Raw genomic sequence first — 27,278 nt, 5'->3', positions numbered from 1 at the left:
ATGACTTCCCTCACAATGACGGATACCACTGGAGCAACTGCCCCCCACTGTAGCACCTGGAATTCTCAGTGGTCTCCCATCCAACTACTAACCAGGCCCAGACCTGCTTAGCTTCAGAGATCTAACGACATTGGGTAATGATAGGCTGGTATGGCCACAAATGATCTCTCTGATCTTTCCCAGACACAGAGCATCCTGACCTTTGCTAGATCACAAGGCTGCCTTTAGAAATAACTTTTGTTATGTACATGTTATGTAGAAAATATGTACAAAAGAAGCGAAAAGTGATGCAAGAATCAGAGCAAGCGTTTTAAACACAGCACGAAGGTTTCATGTATAAGATTAGTAGCAACCATGAGTTGTTCATAGAGAAGACGACTCTGTACTTTTCCTGTTTATTAAATAGCCCAGTAATGAGTAACAGCGGTTTTCTTTTTTACATCTCTATTGAAATAATCTGTACAGCTCAGTGTCAATAAAAAGCAGTTTGTGTTTACTCAGTCCATTCAGGTCAAACAAAAACAATTAGGCAGAATTTGGAGTTTGTGGAATATTCAACGCAAACAGAGGAAGTTACTGTTCTTAATGCTTCTAAAAGGAACGATGCATTTCAACCAAGGGGGTATTTCATAAAAGTGTTCAGAAGAGAACCAGGCCTAAGGTTTAAACCTGGTTTACCCAAGCTGGCTTTTCCCATTTCAACAAACTCTTCTCAGCTTGAAGAGCAGCAGCTCAGCCAATCAGCTGACAGTTTAAATGCAAGACCCACAAGATCGACCAATAGAAACCAATGCTGAGACCAACAGGATGTGACATTAGTCAAGTGTTAAAGTTGGTGTTATTTATATGGGGCACCAATTGTAACGTAGCTCAAAATAAACAGCAACTTCTTGCAACATTTAGCAACAAACCACCTTTAAAAACGTATGTGATTTTTTTTTATGTTACTTTTGACCAGAGTTACAGCAATATTTTTCTTGTAAAAATATGTCAATATTAACTATAAATTCATCATTTAGATTTAGCATTTAAGGTTTAGATTTGTATTTCACATTTAGATTTAAACATTTATGTTTCACTCTAACATTTAGATTTAATATTATCAAATTATGATTCATTTAGATTATCATTTGACGTTTAGATTCAACATTTAAATTTACTATTTAAATTTAACATCTAACATTTAGATTTAACATTTGTTTAAATGTTACATTTAGATTTTATATTAACAAATTTCAAAAATATTGCTGTAAATCTGGTCAAGTAACGTAAAAATGTTTTTAAACGTTTGTTGCTTAATGTTGAAAAACAGTTGCTGTTTATTTTAACACGCACAACTTTACAATCGGCGCCACATATATTCAGTGAATTTATCATAGAAAACAACTGAAGCATGTGATCACACACTGATCATCTGTTTGATGAGTTTTTTAAAACACCTGTCAGCATTTTAAAAAAAAAAGATGATGCAGTAACTCACAATGAAATAATATGTAATTAATCAGACTTGAGTGTTTGAATAGTTTGGTGGAATTCAGCACTAAACATGAAATTCAAATGAACACAGGGAGCAGTGGTGCTGTTGGATGCTGTTGGATGCCACGTCCAGCACTGCAAACACTCCACTCACCCATGAATTTGGTATTTAGTATTTGAAAAAATGCAATAACTCACTGTTTAGATATTTGTTGCAATGCTCTACTACTTAAAAAGTTATTGGAATGATCCTTTTGAAAGAATTAATTGTGTAACAGTGTTTTTTCTGAATAAATATCATTAATTTATCCCACGAACCACTTTCTTAAAAAACACAGAGCTGATATTTCTGATTCTTGTGCATTCTGTAATATTGTAGACAGAAACTATTCTACATTTATTTTATGAATATATCCATGTAAAGTTGAAAATATGTTTGAATCTACGTGTGGGATTAAGATCAACCTGCAAAAAAGGATGTTATTTTTTATTTTGAGGAGAAAGATGTGGAAGGAAGTCACGCTTTTCACCTTATATGGAAGATTTTATATTCATAAATGCAAATGTGCTGAAAGGAAACCCAACATCCTCCAATTTAAATATGAAATAAAGATGTACTTTGAAACACTAAAAAAGCCACCCACACTACACACTTTTATGAATCTTTAAAATCCTCTCTGTGATTTGAGCATTTATTTTCATGTTTGTCGAGGCTATTGCACTGAAATAAATTGTTGATGAAAAACGTGCGTACATCTCCTGAAAAGGTGATACAGTTGATGTATTTTGTCATGGGGGGGTCTAATCTCTGCCCTGTGACGGAACAGCCCCTCCCTCTCTGTATTCAGAGCTCAATCTCTAGATCCTCAGTAAACGGAGGCGATGTACACGCACGTATCTTTATATATGCGTATTATTACTGATGGTTTAAACACATGGAGTCTGTGTTCATCTCATTAAAAAGTGCGGGACACATTAAACACGAGATAAGATGACGATTCTATCGTCATTGGATTGATTTAATCATATTCAAACATTATTCTGTTTAATTTCCTTTTAAAACACCACATTAAAAATGTAGATGGTGAGTATTTTTGGCTCCTTTTTCCTTTTTGTAGATCTTTGAGTGTTTTAAAGCAGCAGGTAAACCAAGCCTGCTGCTTAAAGCTGGCGAGGAGCAGGTTTGCACCACAAACTGTGTTACTATGGCAACCAAGGTGTTTAGTCTTTGGTGAAACGGTAGTTCCAGTTAGAAGCTGGTTTAACTGAGCTGGGTTTGATGAAATACCCCCCGGTACATGTTGCTTAGACACTTTGAGATTTAATTTCAACTCCAGCCAAACATGAATGAGTTTCTCCTGAAGGAGGAAGTGGAAGACTGAAGTCCAAGGCCCAAAACTCCCAAAGATGCTGCTTTTATCAACCTGTGGAGATGAATGTGTAGTTTGGGTTATAATAGACCACATTTTCACACAGAGTGCTAAATTGCATAGATGGAAAGACGAGATAATAAGAGGTGTTTTGTGTGAGCACAGTTCACCCAGCAGGTTAATAGCTGAGTCATGGTAAGTACGCACTGAGCAGCCTCTGTGAGTAGAGTGACAGATGGCTATCCCGAAGGTAGAAGCTGTTTGGTTATGTAATGCAGCACATTGGACCCTAATTATCAGGACTTTCACACAGCTGATCCAAAGTGAGCGTGTATGTACGGGAAGTTAGGAGGACAAAAATAAATCTGCTTTGGAAAGTTCTGGAGAGAAAAATAGATTTGTTTCTTGAGTCACACAGACAGTGGTGGATAGTGTGTGTCCATCTGCTTCTCTTTGCTCTCTTCTTGTGCAATGCTTTGCATAGATCCAAGTCATTGGTGAAGATGGTGCAAATGCTCATGCATGGGGGGTCTGGGGGTCTGGGGGTGGGGGCAGGGATCAGATGTATCTGTTGGCCAGGTTCTGGACATCGTTCTTGGTGAACTCTGAGCTCTCCACAGCAGCGAGCCGCTCAAACAGCTGAGTCATCCTCTGACGCTCGTCTTTCTCCACCAGCATCAGTGCAACCTGCAAACAGTAGAGCATCACCATGACTCAGCTCCTGACGTTACATAAGATCTGCTTATTCCTCTAAACATGCTTATGGTGTCCTGGGTCTATTTTATATACTTATCAAAGATACACTTAAAATATATATATATATATATAAAGTATATTTACTTCATACTTGCTTTTAAACTTTTGATCTACTTAGTATTTAAAGGACCTTTAAGTATATTCAACTTGTGAATGTGCAGATTTTAGTGATTGCAGCCTAATAAATACATTTTCCCTCACATCCATAATGACTATATATAGCGATAAAATGCAGCACATTTTTTTGTGTGAATTCTTAGCTTTTTATTAAAAAAACAAAACACAGGTGTGTTGGTACGATAGTTAGGTTAACAAGTCTACATGAAATAAAGTTCAAAGTATATTGCAGTGTATATTATACCAAAAAGTGCTCATTGTAATGAAAGTGGGTTAGATTGTAGTATACTAATTCTAGAATAGTATTAATATACCTATAAGTTTACTTGCAGTATGAAATAAAGCTTTTGGTAAACTAAAATTGGGCCAATTTAGTCCCAAGAAGTATTGAAATAGTACATTTTGAAGTATACTGCTAGTGTATTGGGTAAGTATACTTGGTAAGTATACTTCTTTTTGGTAAATGTGCCCCCAGGCCTGTTCTAACTGGAGCACTGGTAACCAATGAGCTTTGTCCAAAATGTGAATTACAACATTTTTGTACTAAATTAACCAAAAGTGAATTTATGTACAATTTTACAAAATACAGTAGTTAAATTGTACAAATGTCACATGTTTTACAATTAGTTCAAAAGTTGTTAGTTATAAAGTATAGAGTATAGAACATAGAGCATAGAGTAAAGAGCAGGGGTCCCCATTCCTGGTCCTAAAGAGCCACTATCCAGCATGTTTTAGATGTTTCCCTCTTCCAACACACCTGACTGAAATGACCAGGATTGTTATCAGGCTTCTGCAGAGCTTGATGATGAGTTCATCATTTGAAAAAAAGACCCTTAAAAATTAACCTAATAATAGAAACAAATCATGTATCAGAGTGCTAATATCAGTGCTTTTAAATGCAGAATGATATAATCCGATACTAGGTTTTTTTTTGCTAATATCTGAACGTTATCCGATATCACTATTGGATCCGGACACCCTTAGTGGTCAGGGTAGCAGTAAAGCAGAGAGAGCACTTAGTATTCAATGTTTCATCTTAAACTGACCACGGAGAGGGAACAGAGGAGGGACATTTCTATCACAACAGGAGAGGCAGATGTATTGTTATCGTATGTTATCGTGAACACAGTGGAATGTCCCACCCCTCAAACCCATGGGTTGGGTTTGCTATTAAAAACGTATGACAGGCTTAGTGCTGAAAAAAACATAAGAATACTTGCATTAACAATGATTTTTCATATCCATACACAATTAGGATGAAGCTTAGGTGGAGAATACGCAGTAGAGTTGTTAATAAAACCACTGCAGTGGAATAATACTTACTGAGAATCTATCAGTGGTGTGCAGGTGTTTGAGGTGCTGGTAGACTAAGTTGGGATCCTTTTCCACTAGGTGTGAGTCCATGGTCTGCATAATGAAGCTGATGGTGTGTCCATCCAGCTGGGTGCTCAGCAGCTCAGGGAGTTTGTCTGGAGCCGTGGAGGCCAGTAGCTTAGCGCAGGCCGACATGTTGCCGCTGTGGCGCGTGGCGTTCAGGTACTGTCCAAAGTCATAGGCGTTGTTTGGCCTCAGGTTGACGGTGATGTTGTCTCCCCTAGAGTCGTTCTCTGAGTTGCCAACGACTGTGTCTGTGTCATCATCCACCTATAGTAAAAGAGTGAGTGTGTGTGAAAATAAAAGTAATCCCAAAAAACAGAGAAAAGTGGGGTTTTTGTAACTTAAAGCAGCATAGGGCAGGATCTAGATGTCAGACTCCATGGTGACACCACAGTGGTTAGTGTAACTGCAGCCATGAAGGCTTGGCTGGAGCACAGCTGATTACATACTGTTGTGAACGCTGCAGTTGGTGCTGTTCTGTTATGATGCGCCGTGTATGTGAGTGACGACATGCGTATACATCGGTGTGTGACAGGAAGTTAGTGTGTGAAAAGTAAATAAACAGAGGCACTCCAAGAGCACAACATGAGTCGTGTGTTTTTGTCCCTATGACTCGGACGCTACACTGTGCCTATAGAGGATGGACACCGATCAAACCCTGATGGGACCCGACTGCACTGGACGGGTCGGGTTTGGACAGATATTTATAACTGGTGGTCGTGTTCGGTCACATGGTGCAGCTGCTGTAGCTCTGCAGAATGCAGGTTTATCTGAGAGTGAGAGCTGTGATCTGTGGTGGAGGAAGAATGGAGCAGAGGACAATTCATGATTCATGGATTATGTAAATAGATCTGACGGGTCTCTTGTGTACACTGTGTCAACAGTTGTTTGTTATAGTGGTAAGCATCAATGTTATTAACAAACATAAATATGTCATTTCTTTGAGAAAAGAAAATGAGGTTATCACTGTCGGGTCGGGCTTGGACGAGAAAAAGCGGCCTGATCCGCACTCTAACTGTGACATGGTTATTTATTTACTCGCCATTCATGTGACTGTTTACTGCAAGACCTGTGCACATGCCTCTGCGTACATCTGTGGAACTAAACAGTAGTTTAGTCCACCGTGCTTGTCTTCTTTCAGCCTACAAGCCGTCTTGTTCTCATTCTTCTTTATTTCTGATCTTGGGCCGCCTCTCCAAGCCGTACAGAACGTGCACCAGCGTCATTTGACATCACGTCTGCAGAATTGCGCGGGAAATTTGCGCCCAGAACAGCAGAACAAAATGTATCACACAATCTGTTCATGGTAATATAGAGAAATATGTGTGGGCTCATTCTCTATGTTTTAGAGCGCTCCATCACCCATTAGCGTTATGAGAATTAAAATGAATGTTTATTTTTATCACAAATCCAGCCCTATGCTCCTTTAAATTTGGAATATTTCAGAAACTATTATTTAACTAAATTTGCCCCTGTGCATTAGTGTTTAAGTACGGTTTACCACCTACACATCCTGGTATGCGCACATTAAACTTGCTTTATTGCACTTTACTGACAACCTACAAGCAATACGGTAATCATGTTTCCTCCTTTGTAGAAAGCCTGCAAATAATTTGCTTCTGCTTTTTTTTTTATTGTAAATATTTTTATACATTCTAAATTTAACATATTTGTTATAATAATATGTTATACATGTGAGCTTTCATTGTTTTCTTCCTAATACATAATTAAAAATCTATTTAGTTTGTAGTGTTTTTCTTCATTCATGGTCACAATGGTAGAACATGTAATAAATTGTAAAAAAAAAAAAAACTGCTTAATATTAGAAGTCTAAAGTGGACATTTACTGATCATTTTAGAGGCAAAACAGACTGATGTGTTACTATTAGAGGTGTTAATGCAGTTAACACAACAGTCCTGCTGATTTGTGAATAAAAAAGGTGAATCAGAGCTCGTACCTCTGTAATGGGGACACTTTTCCGAGGTTTAGCTGGTGAATTGTTGGACAGACTCTGTCTCACCAGCAGCGTCACTTCCTCCAGCTCCTTCTCAGCCTCCTGCACGTTTGGGTCCAGCTGCAAAACCTCCTGCAGGTCTGAACTGCAGGCCAGGTAGTCCTAGACATGGAGAACAGGAGGAGTGAACCAAAGAAATACCTAACACAGACTGTCTGCTGATGCATGTCTTTAACGCTCTGCTCTCTTCAGGGTTGGGCTCAATTATAATTGCAACCATGTAATTCATAATTAATTACAATTATGGCCTAATTATAATATGACTTACAATTTTAAAAATCTCTTGCTGTTGTAATCGTAATTAAATTGTAATTGAGTTTAGATAATTAACTTTGTAATTGTAATTGTCAGGAAAATTTGATAAAAAATGTCTATTATATGGTAATTGATCAATTGTTACAGTTCTATATACATACAGTATGTACAGTTATACACATATTTAGTTAACAATTATTACAATTTGTTTCATATCAAGCTTTCCTACATTTTACCATCTAAAGAAATATAAATTGAGAGCTATACTGACACAAAAACGGCTCAGACGCCGACACAAAAAATATTAAAACCTATATTTTCATTGATTAGGAAAACAAACAAGGTAACCAATAGATAAGAAATAAATTAGATGATAGATATTTGTTTTTAGTGTATTTTATATCTGATTCAGGACACGTTCCCATAAGAGATGCTAACAGAAAGCTAACACAAGAGGAAGGGTCACTTTTATTAGATTATTTATTTCAGGCTCAGTAATTGTGATTAATTGTAATTGAACTTTAGTAATTGAGAACATAATTGTAATTGACTTTCTGAGGATAAGAAATACATGTAATTTATTTGTAAATGGAAAAAATGCTTCTCACTGTAATCGTAATTGAATTGTAATTGAACATGAGTAATTTAAAATGTATTTGTAACTGAAAAATGTAATTGACCTGTTGTACCTTCAGGCCTTTGTTTGCCAGGGCTCGTCTGTAGAAGGCTTTCTTATTGGTCGGCTCCTGTTTCAGAGCTTCATCACAGTCATGCTTGGCCTCAGCAAACATTTGTAGCTTCAAGTAGCACAGAGCTCTGCAAACAGCAAACAGCTGAGTCATGTTAACAGTCACAGGAAACGGGCCCTCATTGCCTATTGGTGACATGAATCAGTCAGTGTGTTGGAGCGGCTGTCAGCAGCTCACTGGTGTTTGCTATGGTTTGGTAGCACTCGCTATTTAAACACTGACATCACAATTGGGGTTTTTTTGCTAGGTTCAGTTTCCTTGGAAACAGAGCAACAATCTACAGGTTATTGCAGGGGGAGATATATTGTATAGTAGGACCAGGAGATATATCGAGATTCTATATCAATTTTTCTATTTTGGAGATATAGAAAATTACAACATCACCTATATATATATAATTTTTTATAGCTTATTTTGTATTAAAATCCTCTTTTTAGGAGTGCTAATTTTCAGAACATCATGTAAAGCAGAGTTAGATGGATTACTGAGTGCATCCTAACCCAGACTTTCCCCTGAACAAACCACACTGCAGAACTCACTCACACGTGCTGTCTTTTAGAGGAGAAACAGACTAAAGCGACACATATTGTACAGCTGTTTGTTAGCAAATGTGCCTGTGTGGCATTTTCATTAGCAAATTAAACCCAGGCAGAATTGTCTTTCTGGTCAGACTTGATTTGAATTAAAATTATCGAGATTTATATCATATATCACCATTTTGAGAAAAAATATCCAGATATGAGTTTTTGTCCTTATCGCTCATTATAAATAGCAACACCAACTCTGTGTGTGTGTGTGTGTGTGTGTGTGTGTGTGTGTGTGTGTGTGTGTGTGTGTGTGTGTGTGTGTGTGGTGAGCTGAGAATAAAGTTCCAAACCTGTTAGTGTAGATGGGACACTCCTCTGGTTTCAACTTAAGGCATTCCGTGTACTTTCCCAGAGCTTCCTGGTACTGGCCCTTCTTCACAAAGTCATTTCCTTCCTGCTTCAAAGCTGTAAAACGCACTTCTGCTCTTCTCTCTGAAAGACAGTACCACAGCAGTTCTTTTACAAACACACCAGAACCATTATGTTTTCCACAGGAACAAACAGATGGTTATTTTAACGGCCCGAGCTGTGCAGCTTGGAGTTTAAGTGTGAATGTGAGGTCATCAATCAGTCCCAGTATGAGCTACAGGCTAATCAATCAGCTGCACAGACCTGTGCCAGCAGCTTTGCTTTTATTAGAGTTAAATGAGCATCAGCATCAGCAGCATCAACATCCGCATCAACATCAGCATCAGCATCAGCATCAGCATCATCAGCATTAGCAGCATTAGCAGCATTAGCAGCACAGTGCACAGAATGCAGAATTAGGACCTTCAGCTTCAACAAGTGGATTTGATGACAGAAAAGGAAGAGTCGACATTTTCAGTGCTGTTAATAAAGTCCATTAGCAGGGATGGGGTTAATTATAATTATAATAGCGTCATTAATAATTAGTTACAATTATGGCATAATTATAATTGTAATTGTAATTGAAAACATCTGTTTCTGTAGTAATCATCATTGATTTGTAATTGAGTTCAGATAATTGACATTGTAATTGATAATCGACTTAAAGAATTGCTTATTTTTAATTAAAGTTATTATCACTAAATATGCGTATTCTTATAATTTATTCTTCATGCACTAGTATAAGTGAGTGTGTGTATCTTGTAATAGTGAACAGGCTTAGGCATGGAGCATTTAAATAGGATGATTGTGTTTGTATAATGTATTCTCTGATTATATTACAACACTGTCACTGTGTGTTGTAATATATTGTTGTGGAATTGTGTGTTTAATATTTTGTATCTGCTTCTACCCCCTACACCATGGGACTACGGATGGAAATTAGCGTTTAGATAAATCCGGTGTATTTACAACTTCAGCTGTACATTAATACACACTGTCCTACTCAAATAAACAAAAAAAATAATAAAAAAACAAACAAAAATCTATTAAAATGTGTCAATTGTATTTTGATTAAATGCAAAACTGTGGAACATGCTACAGTTCTATGGCTTACACATAGATAGTTAACAATCATTAAAATATCAAGTTTTCCCACAATCTGTCAGTTCTCTTCAGCATCATTATATCTTTAAAAAATAAATAAATACAAAATTAATCAAGGGCTTTGCTGACAGAAAAGAGGCTCAGGCAATATTCTAGGAAACCTAACAAGATAAACAAGAGATGAAAAACAAATTGGATAAAAGATCATATTTTTTAGTGTATTTTACAGCTGATTTAATACATGGGTCAAAACCGACCTGTTATCATTAGAGATGCTAACAGAATGCTAACACAAGAGGAAATCACATTCTATGAGTATAATTGTTTCAGCGTCTGTAATTGTGTTAAATTGTAATTGAACTTTAGTAATTGAGAATGTAATTGTAATTGACTTTCAGTGGAAAAATAATCATTGTAATTTTAATTGTAATTTGAAAAAATGCTGGTCACTGTAATCATAATTCAATTGTAAATGAACATGATAGTAGATGAAGATGTAATTGTAATTGATAAATGTAATTGACCCCAACCCTGCTAGATAGACCGCGACTGGCATTTTTCAGCACTTTAACTACTTCAAGTGTCAAAAAGTCTGATGATGTGAACTGCAAGGCTAAAAACAGACAATGAATAATCGATTTAATAAACTTGTGGCCCCTCAGGCAGTGCTACGATCACAACAAACACATCATTATGTCCAAGACAACAGTGGTCATTCAAACAGTTCACTGCATCTACACGGGCACAAAAGACTGATGCATTACAGAGACACTTGTGCCGTAATGATCCATTCAGGCTGGACTGAAGTAAAGTAAAAGGTGTCTGTGGATAGAAGGAGGTAAGATCATTTGATTGGTCCTCTGAGCTAAAGAACAACAGTGAAAGCAAAGTTCAAAGATAACCATTTGCATGCAATGGGGTTGGATTACTGCACAGAGTACAAACTTCAAATCTGTGAGGGTTTCAGATTAGCATGTGCTGCTACACACACCAGGAATCTCAAGAATGCGTAAAAGTTGTGATTTATCAAATAAAGTTGGTGGTAAAATGTACGTACCTGTAGGCCAACTTTCATCCTTGTGCACAAACACTTTGTGGTGACACCAGTGGTGAACTAATGCCTGATTCATCTCATACGTTTAAAGTCATCACATATAAGAGTTATAGATCCACATATTCAAAAACACCAAAACATCCAGTGTTATAGATGTATTGCTTCAATGAACCATTGTATGAAAATGTGTTTATATTAAGGCTCCGAGTGAAAATGAAAGTTTGTATGTGATCTGAAAAATAGTGCAGCTGGAAACAGTGTCTGTGAAACTGTGACTGAAAGCACCATGCTATTCTTAACCTTCAGATCAGACCACGTTTTCTCCACCCATGTCACATTTCACTCTGTAGCACACACACGCAGTGACTAGCTTCCTTTTCAATTATTAGTGATGCCACTAATGTCACCACCAAACACATAACTTATCTATATATCAATAAAGACAACAGAATGTTGGGGTATCCGGAGCAGTTTTAAGATGGTTTTCATCCCTTTTATCAGATAGGAGGTTCTGTGTTTGGACAGGTCATAATTTTCTTTTCTTTTGTGCCTCAGGGGTCGATCTTAGGACCAATTTTATTTTCTTTAAATATGCACATCATCCAGTGACACGGTGTTTCCTTTCATGTTTATGCTGATGATACACAGTTGTATCTACCTTTGAAGCCCTGTATGTTGAGTTCAGTAATCAAATGTATCACTGGCGTTAGAAACTGGATGTCCCAATTTTTTTTATAGCTGAATCCAGAAAAAACTGAAAATCTTCTCATCACCCCACAAAACAGTGAACAACACTCTCCTACAATAGTTGGTTCACTCTTCAACATCATCAAACCTGTGGTTAAGAATCTTGGCATCTGGTTGGACAGTAATCTGAGTTTGTATCATCACACCACAAAGTTTTTTTTACCACCTGAGGAACATTTCTAGAATACACTCTGTTGTAACTTTTACAAACACAGAAACCATTTTACATGCTTTAATCTCTTCTCGTTTGCTGCAACAGCCTTTATACCTGCATGAATCAAAATTCCATAAACCGATTACAAATTGTCCAGAACTCAGCTGCCAGACTTTTACAAAAACCAGGAAATATGACCATATTACCCCTGTTTTAGCATTTTTACACTGGCTCACAATATGTTTTAGGATTGATTTTAAAATTTCATTGATAACCTTTAAGGTCCAGGCCCCAACACTCTGGAATGATCTGCCCGAGGAGATCAAATCTGCTGACTCTATGACCATTTTTAAATCACTTTAGAAAACAAGCCTTCCTTGATTTTTAGTAACTTCTAACTTTCTTTTTTTTTTAAACTGTTTTAATCTCTGACCAAAACTTTATATATTTTATTTTCAAATGTATACAGTAGTTGCCTTTGGAAAGCACTTTGTAACATGTGTTTTGAAAAGTGCTATATAAATAAGTTCATTATTATTATTAAATAATATACACTACTGGTCAAAAGTTTTAGAACACCCTAATTTTTCCAGGTATTTATTGCAAGTCAAGTTGTGAAAGTCCAATGAATAGCTTGAAATGGTACAAAGGTAAGTACTGAACAGCTAGAGGTTAAAAAAATGGTTTAGGTCACCCAAAACTGAAAAATGACGTACATTTCACAATTATACAAATAGGCCTTTTTCAGGGAACACAAAGTGGGTTAACAATCTAAAGCTGCGTGCTGTGTATGAGGCTAACCTTTGAAAAAACACATCTTTCCTGGGTTATTGATGGTAAGGGATGTAGTACAAGGTAAGTCTAAGGTTGAGGTGTTATTTTACTATGATTTGGATATTTAAATTAGGTGTGGACTGGCAGAAGTGGTTGAGTACTTCAACATGTGCAGCTCAATTCCGCACTGATTCGACTGTTCCAAAAAAATGTGTGAGCATTTGTCCGTATGCAGAGGTTGATACATCTCTATGTTTTTATGCTGTGTACCATTTTAAATGCTGATCTCTGGTCTTTGTCAGGAGAGTTTCCATGTATTAAACAGCATTTCTGCATTTAAGCCAACAACAACATATAGCTAAACATGCTCCGAACATGCCAACACATCTCTGGAACACAGCTTCTACAAGTTGTGTTGCGAGATAGAAATATATCTTTCAGCACTTAATAATCATAGGTGGCTTTTGCACTTATTTCAGACCTTGCTGATCAAGGTATTGACATTTCATCAACCGCAACATGCTTCATTCATGGGGACAACAGATGTAGGATTTTCTCTGAGTTAGTGACAAACCTGCGTCTCTAGCTGCTTTCTCGGCTCGGGCATGGAGGACTTCTGCACTAGGGGGCTCCTCTCTGCGGTGCTGCTGTGCTGACAAAGGCACCACTGGGATCTCGGGAAGCTTCTCTCTCCACTCTGAACCATCTTGCTCAATAAGCACCCGGGTTATCCTGGAGCAGAACATGGATCAGGCAGCAGTATTAGATGGTAGGCGTGTCTAAATAACAGGAAGATCTTTGGTGTGAACCTTAGTGTTTAGCTTTGAAGCTTTAAATGGACTTGATTTAAAGCTTTAATCCTCTGATACACCTGAGCAGAGAGCAGGTAGGTGAGGTTATTATGTAACAGAAGAGGACGATCAGTCTGTCAGCCATAAATAGCCTTTAGCTAGATCAGCTTTTGACAGTGAGCTAAATCTGTTTGGCACTAATCACACTGTGTTGGAGCTGTTACAAAAGGGAGATTTTAAATTCCACAACACAATTCATTTACTGGTAGTAACTCTGCTTTTTCAGTCAAGGCTTCACAAGAATGGAACCAAATACCAGACCACATCAGACATCTTGGCACAAACTGTACACCTCCATTTGTTGGCAGCTAAAAACATGACTTCTTGACCACCAATTATGTTCACACTGACAGACTTTTATTTTACTATCATTTTGTTTTATTTAGATTCTTGTACATTGTTTCTCTTGTGTTAAGTATGGATTAACTGTTCTGTTTGTACTGTGTTCCTGTTGTAATATACTGTGTGGAAGTTTTAGTCCAGGCTTGGTGCTTTGTTTTATCAGTAATTATTGTTATTTGTCATACTTTTGTCATGTAGTATTTAAGGGTGTCCCGATCCAATACTGATATCGGTCTGATATCAGTATCAGTATTATAATATATATTGTATCATATACACACTACAAAATAAGTCATAAAAGTATGCATGATTCGTGCTGATATCGAATCGGATCGATATCAGCATCGGCCAATACTCAAGGCTGCAATATCAATATCGTATTGAAAGTGAAAATGTTGTATCGGGACATCACTAGTTGTATTCTCTCCGTTTTTAATACCTTTTACATTTCAGGATTCCTTTTAAAATCTGGCCTGGGACACCAGTTTTGGCTAAATCTGTCTCATTTACAGCACTGTCTGTTTGTTAATGTGCATTTTCCCTTTTAAATAATCAATAAATACAAATACAAAATAAATGACAGGGAGTCAGACACACTGCTCTCACAGCATATCTCTATCAGCAGAGCAGAACACTTGATGAGATAAACAAATCGTTCTAAATAGGGGACATCTGTGTTCCCAAAATTAAACATGAACTAAAGTACCTGTTGCAGCTGTCATGTGCCGCCTTCACGCTGGTGTCTATCTGCAGGACGGTCTTGTAATCAATGTAAGCCTTTCGGTAGCGCTCCAGGGACTCATAAGCCATGGCCCGTCGTAGGAGAGGTTTGAGAGAGAACGGCTGCAGCTCCAGGGCTCTGGTTAGGGAACAAAGATAAAACATTAGGCAAAAAATCAGGTCAGTGGTCTCAGCCGTAGATGCTGCACAGTCAAGATGTGGGGGGGTGGGGGCGGGGGGGCAGTCGCTCTAGTGGTATCTGTCATTGTGTTCTTAGGCGAGACACTTCACCCATATTGCCTAGTATGAATATGGTGTGTGCGTGAGTGTTAGTGGTGGTCGGAGGGGCCAATGGCGCATTATGACAACTGTGGCTACAACAGTAGCTTACCACCATTGTGTGTGGAGTGACAAATGTATGCAATGTAAAGTGCTTTGAGTGACTGAAATCATTGTTGTTATTTACCAACTGAGATCTACTCCATCATAAATTTGAAATACATATCTAGCTCTTAATTCCAGTCTTTCTCACCTCGTGCAGTCCTGTATGCAGTCATGGCTGTTGCCATCTTTCAGGTAGCAAGCTGCTCTGTTTGAATACAAAACACAGAGGTCCTCTGGACTGTCGATCCCTGCAGGAAAATAACATATTCATTTTACATGGACCTTTGCATAATGTATCTTTAAGGTTACTTCCCGTCCAACAAACGATAGATACCAGAGAGTCTTTAGTGTTATGCAACATTCCTTCACCAAGTGAAACAATGTCAGGTATTCTGAATATGGGCGTTGGTACCAAGGGTGTAAAACTGCATTGTGTTGTGTTTCTTTTACTGCTTTACCTTCAGTCACTGATGTGTGTGCATGAGTGTAATCATGCTCAGGTCTCAGATAGATGTAATAAAATCATGTCATTTTTTTTTGCCCATACTTATGAATGATGCCTGTCAAAACCATTCAGGAGCACATAAGCAAACATGTATTGTATTGCTGAACAGGAATAGCACTCACATGTTGATTTATAAAGCAACAAGGGTTTGTAACTTCTAAATTACAGCTTTTAGGCTGAAAATGTCTCAGCGCTGAAGATTGGGGAGAACAGGTGGGATCACCGTTAAACTGATGCTACACTTAACCACATGTCATGTTATTAGGTGAAAGCAGCTTATACAAAGACAGATAATGATGGTAATGATGATAAGGGAACAGTGAGATGTTTGGTGATGATGAAGCTCAGCTCCCCCTGTGCGTGCTGCTTGCTCTCTCACTTTAGTGAGATTTACAGCAGCCCTCATAAGGATTCAATTTCACAGTGAGCGGTTAGCAGGTCATGTGACCTAGCCTATGCTGATCTGAGAAGCTTAGTGGCGGGCTAAAACAGAAACACTGCTCACTGTGCATCACAACAGCCTCACTGATGCATCATCTCAGAGACTTACACAAGCATGAATCCTGATTGGTGTGTTCAATATCAGTGTGGACTACATCAACTCATATATGACTTTGTTTACAATGGATAACAAGAAAAAATAGGTTTTATGTCTTTGATGTAGTTGATTGGTTTCTGCACCAGAGCAAAATAGTGTTAGCATGATTGTTAGTGAATTGTTAGCAGTGTTAGAGAAACAAAGAGTGTTAGCATGTTTAAAACAAGGTCATGACCTTTGAATCAAAGTTCTCCTAGTTACATATAAAGTCATAGGTTCTTGTTTACCATTACCAATGACTTGATGAATGAACTTTATGGTTAAAGGTATGTCACTATAAATATAGGTAAACTATTTGTTGGGACAACAGTGATGTCAGTGTAAATATCAGTATTATCACACTGTCACTGTCACATACATCACAGTTACAGTTAGAGCAGTGCTTTTCCTTCCTCTCACCTGAATCACTGTATCCCTGAATAGCCTGTGAGTATTTGTCCAAAGCATCTCCAAACTGTCCATTTTTAAAGAGCAGGTTGCCCTCGTTCTTCAGCCGGCAGAGCTGTGGGGGCAGGGCACCACACGGGGCATCCAGGTTGACACTTCCTGTCGTGTTTCCTCCAACAGCAGTGCCCTTCCCACTGCTGCTGCTGCTGCACTGATCAGACTGGGCTGAAGCTGTCGAGCCCCTCTTGCTGGATCCATTAGCCTGTGAGACCCTGTATTTGTCAGAGCTGCTGCCTTTACTCCTCCAGTTCCCTCCGTGGTGGGAGTCATTGGATTCACAGTGAGGACCCCCATCCCCTCTACTGTGGGGCTTTTTTTGAGCGTTGCCCATGTCTCTCCTTTCAACAGGAGCAGCTGAGCTCTCGTCCCCTCCCACAGGCTGGCTGTGTTGAACCGGATGAGCTGAAAGGGAGAGAGCAAGATGAGAGAGGGAGAGTGAGGCAGAGAAACGCCCACAGGAAGTAGCCTGTGATTAAAGGGCGATGGGGGAGGGTCTATGGTTTTGCTGTCAGGACTCACAGGGATTTCCAGGAAGCAGTCATTCTGAGCTGTGTATTATGAAAGCAGTGGGTGGGGGCAGGGCAGGTGTTTTATGCTCATTTAAGGTCACGCTACCAAGGAGACTTTTTTCTTCCTATTATTAAATCAAATCTGATCCCTAGATCATTACAGAATACACATCTAAAACCATGTGTGAAAAAAAACAAAAAACTTCCTCTTTAGCAAGTCAGACAGAAGACCATGTGATTACATGCTGTACCAGTAAAGACACACGTCTTCACATATGTTTGGAAAGACAAAATATATAATAATAATAATAATAATAATAATAATAATAATAATAATTTAACCATAATGAATGGAAGTCATATCTGGCATTACCATAGGAGTGAAAGTACTCATAATAAAGTTGTGAAATTTAGCGCAACACCCTGAAACTAGATTTTTATTATAACATCTGTACATTCATTAGGGCCCTAATCATAGCTTCACCTGTACATCTTAATACTTTTTTTTTTAAGTTCTTTGTGACAAAAAAAAGGTGATATTCTGAAGAGCTGAGAATAGAGTTTTAGAAAATTAATATACAAAAAAAAAAAATAATTCAACTGGTTCATAGGCAGGGCTGCATCATCTTTTTTACAGCCTTTTTTTTTTTTTTGAAACTATGAGGTTCCAAAAAAATTAAGCTAATTTAAGTCTGAGTGTTCTGAGTTACTTTGGCTTAAAACAATCTTCAGCCAGGGAATGGTTGAAATTTTCCATTATTGCTTCTACATATTATTAAATAACTTTTCTTCTTTTTTCTCACAGACATATCCATTCGATCATTTGACCTCCTCATTCATAAATGAACACATGATTTTTAAAGGAATGTGTGAAAACATGCACAATACACACAGCTGATGAATTATAAATACATCTACTGCCCATTTTCTATATAGTCAGAATCATTTAGATATTAAATAATAAGATAAATCTTTGATATGGATTATATTGGTGTGGTAAAGTCTCACCACCATGTTGTGGATCTTCCTCATCGTCTGTGACATCATCTTTGTCGTCCACTTCCTGGATGAGGATTTTCTTGCCTCGACTAGTCTGTTCTGGTTTGCTTTCCCTCATCTTCTCCTCGATTTCAGACAGAAGTTTCTTAAAACACATATAATCCCCAAAACTCAGTTTTAACAGACTGTCCACAGAGGTGAACACAGTTAATGATAAATGATGGTAAATAGAGATTGTGCAGGAAATGGAGCAAATGAAGCAAAACCCATAAAAGTCCCACATATAAAGAGCTTTGACATATTATTTTCTCTGCATTTCTACAGATATATTATACATCAGGGTTTGGGTTAATTTTAATTGTAATGGTGTAATTGATAATTCATTGCAATTATGGTGTAATTATAATTGTAATTGTAATTTTTTTTAATCTGTTGCTGTCGTAGTCGTAATTAAATTGTAATTGAGTTTAGATAATTCACTTTGTAATTGTAATAGGCCTAAAAATTCTATACACATTGAATTTTGAAGCACAGCTGGAAAACCATGTTACAGTTCTATGTACATCTCTACACGTATGTAGTTAACAATTATTAAAATATGTTTCATATCACACTTTTCCACATCTTACATGCATTTAAAAAAATTCAGGGGTATACTGACACAAAAAAGGCTCAGACGCTCACTCCAAAAATATTAAAACCTATATTTTCATTGATTAGGAAGTCTAACAAGGTAACCAATAGATAGGAAAGAAATTAGTTGATAGATATTTGTTTTTAGTGTATTTTACAGCTGATTTAGGACCCGTTATCATAAGAGATGCTAACAGAAAGCTAACACAAGAGGAAGGATAACTTTTATCAGGTTATTTATTTCAGGCTCAGTAATTGTGATTAATTGTAATTTAACTGTAATTGACTTTCTGAGGATAAAAAAATATTGTAATTGTAAAAATGCTGGTCCTTGTAATCATGACTGTGTTGTAATTGAACATGGGTAATTGAAAATGTAATTGTAACTGAAAATTGTAATTTTTGTTATACAGTAATGTAACTTTCCTGGTAGTGAAATACAGATACAGGGAATATAGGGTGGACTAGAATGCACCATGAACTGAGTTTGCCTGAGTATCACCTACACTGGCCGCGTGGTTCTGCTCCTCCTTTCTGATCACCATCTTCAGGTCCTCAGCTGCCCTACTGAGGTCGCCCATGTGTTTGTGAACAATGGCACGACGGAACAGAGCTGATGGGGAAAAAAAACACATTACGTTTTATAAGATATACTCATAGGCGGAGTTTGAGATTCTTGCCAGGGGGGCAAAAGAAAAAAATAGAATTAAATATATAGATCATCTTGAGATTCGTGCCAACCACAATGTGTGTAACATATACAATAATGCAAAAATGATTAGTAACATAATTGATAATGTTGCTGACAAAAATTTGCGTCAAGGCGTCATTTAAATTCATGATAAAATCAGGCAGGTGTCGCCTTCTGCTTCATTTTTGCTGCAGTATTATAAAATGAACCTCTGGGCACAGTGTCGCTTTACCATTTACATTGTGGAGAAGAAGAACCAACCTAAAGTCTCAAAGGTTTGGGACCATTTCACTGACAACTAATACTAGTCATTTTAAAAGAACAACAAATTAATTCATATATATTTTGTACAGTCACTGTTTTATGGCACTTTGTACATTATGTAGATTATATTAAGAGTTGTATTTTTTTAATGAAAAATTTTGACCAATTGGAATGCAATGCAACCCCCCTGCAAATGCTGTGTATGTATGTACACCTATGGAATACCTCACCCATTCAATACCCAAGAATTTGATTAAAAAAAAAAAAAAAAAAAAGAAAGAAAATACAAAACCATCAAATGTTTAGTTTCCTGCTCTTTCCTCTCATTGTACTGTTACCTTTCACATTGCCTGGTTCTAATTCCAGGACAGTCTGGCAGTTTTTCATGGCATTGTGCCACTGTTTCAGATTGATCTCTGCCTGGGCCTTGTTGTTGTAGGCAGCAACAGTAGGCATTATGGAAAGGCTCCTTGAAAGACATCAAACAGTGCTGTTAATGGTTGAATACTTACAGGATTTTAACCAATTAATGTTTTCTTGAATGCTACATAGGGTAATCTAATTGTAAGACCAATTTAATAATGTCAGTCTGACCTTGAATAGTATGCAACTGCCTCCTCAAAGTCCTTGACTTTATAAGCTTCATTTCCTTTGTATTTTTCACGGTTGGCTAGAAAGAGCTTCTCTGTATGTGACAGTGCTGGATAGACCACAGAAGAGACCTCACTGTGCATGTCACACACACTCTCAACACATTTATTAAGAGGACATTGACATACAATAGTATAGTTAGTTGTTTGCACATTACCTGAGGTCTCCACTTCATCCTTTATTTTCTGAAAGCCTGTGTTGGAAGTGGCTGGAGGATCCTTTTCGTTCAAACAATCATCTACTTTTTCACATTCTTCATCCACATCAAACCTGAAAAAGTGTCAAACATTTTCAGGTCACACATCGACATTTTCAGGTCACACATCGACTTTTCATTAATTAATAGCTTTTACATATTAAAGCACCAAAGAACGTCAGGGATCTGATCAAAAATAAAAGTCTGAGAATAAACATTCTAATTGTAAGGTTGGAAGTTTAAGCCTAGGTTGCCCTTGTCCATGTGCCTAAGTGTCCTTGAGCAAGACACTGAACCACAAGTTGCTACCAATGGAGGGCTAGCACCTTGCATGCCATCAGTATAAAGTGCTTCGAGACTATAAGTGTGGTGTAAAGCTTTATATAAGTGAAGTCATTCTACATCAATATATCATATTGACTCATTCCAAAAGGTGATGCATTTTATTTACATTTCTACAATTTGATGAGTTTTGCTCACAGCAAATGAGAACCCGCCTTTTTCATGCCTTTTATTTTAAAAAAAAAACCTAAGATATAGCCAATATATTAGTAACCCATAGGGGCCTGTACTACGAAGCTGGATAAAGATATCAGGGATATCTCTCAGTTAGCGGGCTTCAACTAACCAAACATTCACATACCAGAGTAGCTGTACTACAAAGCTGGTTATCGACATGTTGACTTAAACCAGGGGATTCCAACCTAACTGCATGCGCGCTCTTATAAAAGGGGTGGAGTTTGCAGCATCTGACCAATCACAAACACAGATAAACCGTGAAGAGCAGCCTACGCTATGTACTATGGAGGAACAGTAGGGCTGGGCAATTTTGCCTAAAAAAATCTCAGATTTTTTTTTTTTTAAATTTGAGTTTCGATTTGATTTTTGATTTTTTTTTTTTCAATGCACTTAAAGATGACTGCAGACATCAGATATATAGTCAAAAGTGCAACTTTATTGCTGTGATTGTCCTCAAGAGTTAAAATGTATAGAACAATCCCAAAATAAAAAGTAAATGAGACTGTCATTCAACTATTTCAAGCTTTAACTCAGGTTTAAGCAAAAGTGCAACAGCAACTTCACAGTAGCTTAAATTTTCTAATTGAGAAATCAGATAACTACATATTTTATAACATATAACATTAGAATTAAAAAATTTATAAACTCGTACCTTAGCATCTCAGCATAATGTAAATCATAAATTAAACATGCCTGTGGCACATATAGCCAACTCAAAGGGTAAACACATGTAAAAAAGAGGGGGCTGGCTCACATCACGCTATAGTAACCCACAAGGACGGAACGCAAAAATGTCTGAAAAAACTGTTGTGAAAAAAATAATAATAATAATAACTTAAAAAACAAGATAAAAAAATAAAAAAAACATTTAAACTCAAATTTGCAAAACAAAAATCGTTTTTATCTAAAAATTAAATTTATCAATTGAATCGATTTTTTGCTCAGCTGTTCTTTAACAAAATGAAGAATTTAAATCCATAATCCAGGCCTAAAGCAACACTGTTGCTGCAGAAAAAGCCAAAAAGGAAGGAATGCAGGCAGGAAATTGCTGACAATAAATATACATGGTTCTAATGGGTCACTTTCACTTTATTACAGCATACACAAGTTTCTATTTACGAAGTCCACCTCAATTTCCCAAACACTTCCAGAGATGGAGATGTGTGTGTGACATCTGGCTTTGATGCCTCTCGGGAAGCCAATGAAAGGGACATGCTGCACTCAGTGTATACAGCTCAGTAAGCCTACATCATAAGGTGGACATTATATAGCCTATTTTATCTAACAGGGTCCCCGCCACTTTGTGTATAGCAGCGCAGCATGTGTTCTTGCTGCTGAGACTTTCAGGGTCGTACATACATACATATATATATATGAATAAATGACTGAATTAATTAATTAATTAATTAATTAATCAGCCCATGTTACGGAGAGTACTCGATGCAGCCTGCATCAGCTGATAAATGTAGGTCAGTCCATCAGATGAAAATCTATGTACCTTTCCTACTGGATAACATCAGCTACTGGTAAATTGAAAGGATTACATCTATCCATAAATATTCTGTCTCTCCACAGCTGTCAGATCCACGCACCAACCAGGATCTTCTAAGAATGGGCAGGTCATTTTCCATGACAACTGATTGGTCATGAGGCGGTGCTTTAATAATTGCTGACATCCATATCCTGCTCGTGACCAGGTTAGCCATTCAGCACAAGTTACCATGGTGATTTACCTCAATAAGATGTTAAGCAGCATCATAGTAAATAAAACACAGAATAAGTCCCAGAAGTTAGCGCAATAAGAGGAAATCCAGCTTTGTAGTACAGGCCCTCGATACTTTCAACTCCTGTTTACTCTTTTAAAGTCATCAACACATCTTCAATTAAAAAATAAATAAATAAAAAATAGCATGATTACCAACTTGTGTTTTTATACCCTCTTTTATTAATGATCAACCACCTCCTAACTGCAACTTCTGCTACAATATGGGAAAATGGTAAATGATAGCTCAACATTTATTCTTGTTCTGCATATTGCTTATGTCTGCTTCATTTATACACAAGTTGCAGTAACATGGGTGGGTCCATCTCATATAACTGTAACATAAATACTTTTATGTAAAGGTATCTTCTAAACCTGCTTTATCCTGTACACCTAGAGTACCTTTGCAGCCCAATAGAGTAACACAATACATAACGTCAGGGTAAATGTTGCTTAAACAATATCTTTCTTTTTAACATAAGAGAGAAAAGTAATATAACGTAATAACTTACTTGTCCCATTCTCGATAATCACGTGGCACGGGGCATTTAGAGAGAGTCCTTTTTTCTTTTGAAACTGATTTCTGTGTCAGAAACATACTTTGGTTGAAGTTACAGTCAATAGAGTTAACTGTTATCCATCTACTGTATATTAACACACAATACACAGAATTACACTAATATTATATGCATTTATTTTTTAGAGCCATAAAAATAGCCAGAAATAGTATGATAGACTACGAAAATAGCTACAAAGAAAACTTTATAGTCAAATGAGGGTCAAAGTTTTAAAGGTTTCAGGTAGAAAAAACAAACTTTTAGATGAATTAGCATACTCTACAGAAATTATGTGAAAACTTTAAACAAGGATTACAGATTTTCATCTTAGTGAAGCAGGTTTTAGTGAACCTTGTTAAATAAAGGCATTATTTCTTTGCTATATTGGGTTTATACACACACACATACAGTTTATATATACATTATATAGATTATACATGTCTATACTTCAAGATTTAATTTAAAAACGTTCTACCATGCTGTGGATTTTTTGAAAATGTATTTGTCTGTGTGTTTTTACCTTAGTGAGAGGAATAACCAAATTGGATCCTCTTACAGGTGGCAAATGATCATATAGCTGCTCATCAAACAAGGATTGCTGTTTTTGTAAAGAATCAGTGTTCTTGGTTTCTTCTTGCAATGTCTAAGAACATAACAAGAAGCTAGTGAATTAATATACTGTACAAAGTAGGATGAAATAACAGGTGGAAAACACACTGCAATGTGAGCAAAACCTTTAAGTCATGAATGATTTGGCTCCACTCCTGATCATTTAAAGTGGCTTCTGTAGCCACAGGGATGTCCTTTTTGATAGCTTCACTCCTGGGGTCCAGTTTTTCCAGGTGTGTCTCACAGAATTGGATCAGATGAGGGTAAATGCCCTCGTCGCCAGACCTCCACAAAAAACAAACAACTTTTACCCAAAGCTCCTCATTAGAAAGTTTCAATACATTTAATCAGACTTGATAGTGCTACAATGTAAGGCTGAACAATTAATTGTATTTGTGATGTTATCACGATATCATAAAACACGATTTTCTAATCCCAAAGGCTGCGATTTTGTTTTATTTTTCCTCTTGTCCTGTCTTGTACTGTCCTGTTAAGTTCAGAGAGTGTTTAAAAAGTTCAGTCCACATGTTTACATGTTTCATGAAACGTGAAGTTAGTTAGATATGTTGAAGAGGTAAAGCCACAGATTTGTTTGCTTTATTGTTGTAATCTGTGCTTTGAAACAGATTGATTTATTGCTTGTGTTCATTGAAAAATACATGACAAGAGGCCCTTGAAATCTCTGCACACACCCAACACAGCATAACGTGGATGGCTGTTCATCATAGGAATGGGATCCACACAAGGTTCCTGCTGCTTAACAGAAGGTTTTCCTTGCCGCCATGATGAATTCATGTTGGGTGTGGGATACATATGTATGTGTATATACGTATATATGCATATGTGTGTATCCATAAAATGAAGAGTCCGTCCTTAAGACTGCTCTACTGTAAAGTGCCTTGAGATACCATTGGTTATGATTTGGCGCTATACAAATAAAGATTGATTGATTGATTGATTGAAATAATCGCAATCGCAAGATTGAGGAAAAAAAAATCGCAGTTAGATTATTTTCCAAAATCAATCAGCACTACTACAATGCAATGTGACAGTTTTGGTAACTGCTACTGGGTGGCTAAATACCATTATTCAATCCATCTTTGTAGACTAACTTTCCCAATATGCTCGAGAAATCACTGTCATAATTAGTTTCACAGGAATAAGAAAATCCTATTTTTTTGTTAAGTGAGAGACAGGTCTTCCATTGCTAACACATAGATACTGTATGTCATTGGTGTTTATCACACAAACATAAAAAAGACTCCAAAAAAGCCTAAATAGGCAGTATCAGTTAGGATTACACATATTGTAGGTTGCATCTAAGAAGGCCATATAAAATAGTTCTTGGGGAGATTTTATAGAGATAATATATGCATAGTATTGATATCAAATAAAGGCTATTAAATAAAAAGCATTCCAAGAATGTAATTGTCTTATTTATCTAGGATGCCTAATTAAAAGAAACAGGCAACAACAAGTCATATTTTACCTCAATACTTCCAAGATCTTCTCTACATATTTGACATCTGTGCACTTTTCAATAAAACCATAGTCCAGGTGTTCCACGGGGACCTTCCCACCACAGTCCATAAGGATGGACTGGGTTTTAGGAGAGGAATCTGCATCTGTACTCATCATACCTGCAATAGAAATCACTGCACTTGATCACCACTTCCAAAAGTAAAGCAATTACGGCTAAAGTACAGTAGTGTGTTGTATAATGTATAGCATCTCGCTAAAGCACGGACGTCGGACTGGGGATATTTATATTGGAATGAAAATGATTCTACTCATTCTTCTATATTTACCTTTTATTAACCAGATTTAGCTACTAAATTGTAACAAAAGTATGTCACATACACAATATTCAATAAACCACTAAAATATAGTAGAACATGTTTTTAAATCCAAGCAATGGATATGGAGTCATTAGGTTATTGTGAAATGAAAAAGAAAGCTTATATAATAATGCAAGAATACTAGTACAGTATGGGTAAAAAAAAGTGTATAAACTTACAGTAGGAGCCCAACAAGAGGGTTTGTACCCAATGTGGTGCTACGCCCCTGCACGTTGTTACTGGTTAAATAGGGGTGTCCCGATCCCATATTGATGTCAGTCCGAAATCAGCCAGAAAACGAGTATTGGATTTTATCGGACTGCAAAAAATCTCTCTAAAATCTCCGATATATTATATATTGTTTTTTGGATTTATTTTTTCAATATCTTCTATTTTATTGTTTCATTTATTTTATTCTATTATAGAATATTCTTATTCTAAAAGGTTAATGATATGTAATCAATAGTTTTATAATAAATGGGTCTGTACGAAGTGTCTATTGATACAGAAACGCATGTTTTCCAGATCTTTTCTACATAAGTAAATATGCCTGTGAGTTTTCACTGTGTCAGGATGGCCGAGGGGTCTAAGCTCAAGGATTCTTCCTTCTGCTGCCGGGGGTTCAAATCCTGCTTTTGTCATATATATTTTTTCATTTTAACATATTTAACACGGCAAATTCCACCTTTAAAAATACATATACAAAAAAAAATTACATTTTAGGGTATTTCCAGGGTTAGGGTTAGGGTAAAAAATACATTAATGAAAAAAAAAAACATTTTAGGGTATTTCCTGCTGTAGGGTTAGGGCTAAAATAAAAGGGTTAGCGGGGTAGCTAAAAATAAATAGGGTTATTTATTTTAGGGTTTAAGTCACATGGTGCACCTATCAGTCACCGAAATGTAGTCAGTGGATACATTTCCGTATGAATAGCCAAGGCCATAAAAGTATCACTTGTGCTTATATCGTATCAGGCCGATATCGGTATAAACCAATACCCAAGGCTGCAATATCAGTATCGTATTGGAAGTGGAAAAAGTTGTATCGTGGCATTCCTAGTGGTTAAATGATGATAACTTGCAATACGAAATAAAAATATAGAAATATTTTCCTGGTAAATAGTAGTGTAAAACATTCAGAACAATGCTAAATAATAGGAAGAGGAAACACTTTTATGGTGTTATTTAGTTGTGGGTGAATAAACCACAGTACCTGTCACTTTCCGTTCCTTTTGTCGTGTACTCCGTTCCCTTTGCAGTAGTCTCCGTTCCCTTTGTCGCGTGCTCCGTTGCCATGGTAACAACAGGAAGTTCGGGAGTG

At 36.9% G+C, this 27,278-nt stretch overlaps 1 protein-coding gene across 2 annotated transcripts; it reads right to left on the bottom strand.

Moving 5' to 3' along the window:
• Nucleotides 1-1,241: 1,241 nt before the first annotated feature.
• Nucleotides 1,242-27,246, bottom strand: spag1b (sperm associated antigen 1b). 2 transcript variants are annotated; one of them, XM_028471236.1, is made up of 19 exons: nt 27,171-27,246; nt 25,610-25,760; nt 24,246-24,405; nt 24,032-24,154; nt 23,467-23,537; nt 20,635-20,747; nt 20,421-20,526; nt 20,165-20,295; nt 19,378-19,484; nt 18,248-18,383; nt 16,683-17,132; nt 15,329-15,428; nt 14,783-14,935; nt 13,458-13,615; nt 8,993-9,134; nt 8,056-8,182; nt 7,055-7,213; nt 5,043-5,363; nt 1,242-3,533 (listed from the first exon to the last, which is right to left on the bottom strand). In XM_028471236.1, the coding sequence occupies exons 2-19, from the start codon at nt 25,756-25,758 to the stop codon at nt 3,405-3,407; spliced, it is 2,835 nt and encodes a 944-aa protein (XP_028327037.1). In that variant the 5' UTR covers nt 25,759-25,760; nt 27,171-27,246; the 3' UTR covers nt 1,242-3,404. The 2 variants fall into 2 exon arrangements, with proteins under 2 accessions (XP_028327037.1, XP_028327038.1); XM_028471237.1 differs by lacking the exons at nt 20,165-20,295; nt 20,421-20,526 and having other exon boundaries at nt 3,395-3,533.
• Nucleotides 27,247-27,278: the final 32 nt, after the last annotated feature.

This window comes from Gouania willdenowi, chromosome 16 (assembly GCF_900634775.1).
Source record: "Gouania willdenowi chromosome 16, fGouWil2.1, whole genome shotgun sequence".
Lineage (NCBI taxonomy): Eukaryota > Metazoa > Chordata > Actinopteri > Blenniiformes > Gobiesocidae > Gouania > Gouania willdenowi.
This window is presented reverse-complemented; position numbering and strand designations above follow the sequence as displayed.

Coding starts and splice junctions, on each gene's coding strand:
- spag1b (XM_028471236.1), bottom strand. CDS start 25,758: ATGATGAGTACAGATGCAGATTCCTCTCCTAAAACCCAGTCCATCCTT. Junction 24,406..25,609: donor AAGATCTTGGAAGTATTGAG/GTAAAATATGAC, acceptor TTTTTTGTGGAG/GTCTGGCGACGAGGGCATTT. Junction 19,485..20,164: donor AGAACCAGGCAATGTGAAAG/GTAACAGTACAA, acceptor TTTCCCCATCAG/CTCTGTTCCGTCGTGCCATT.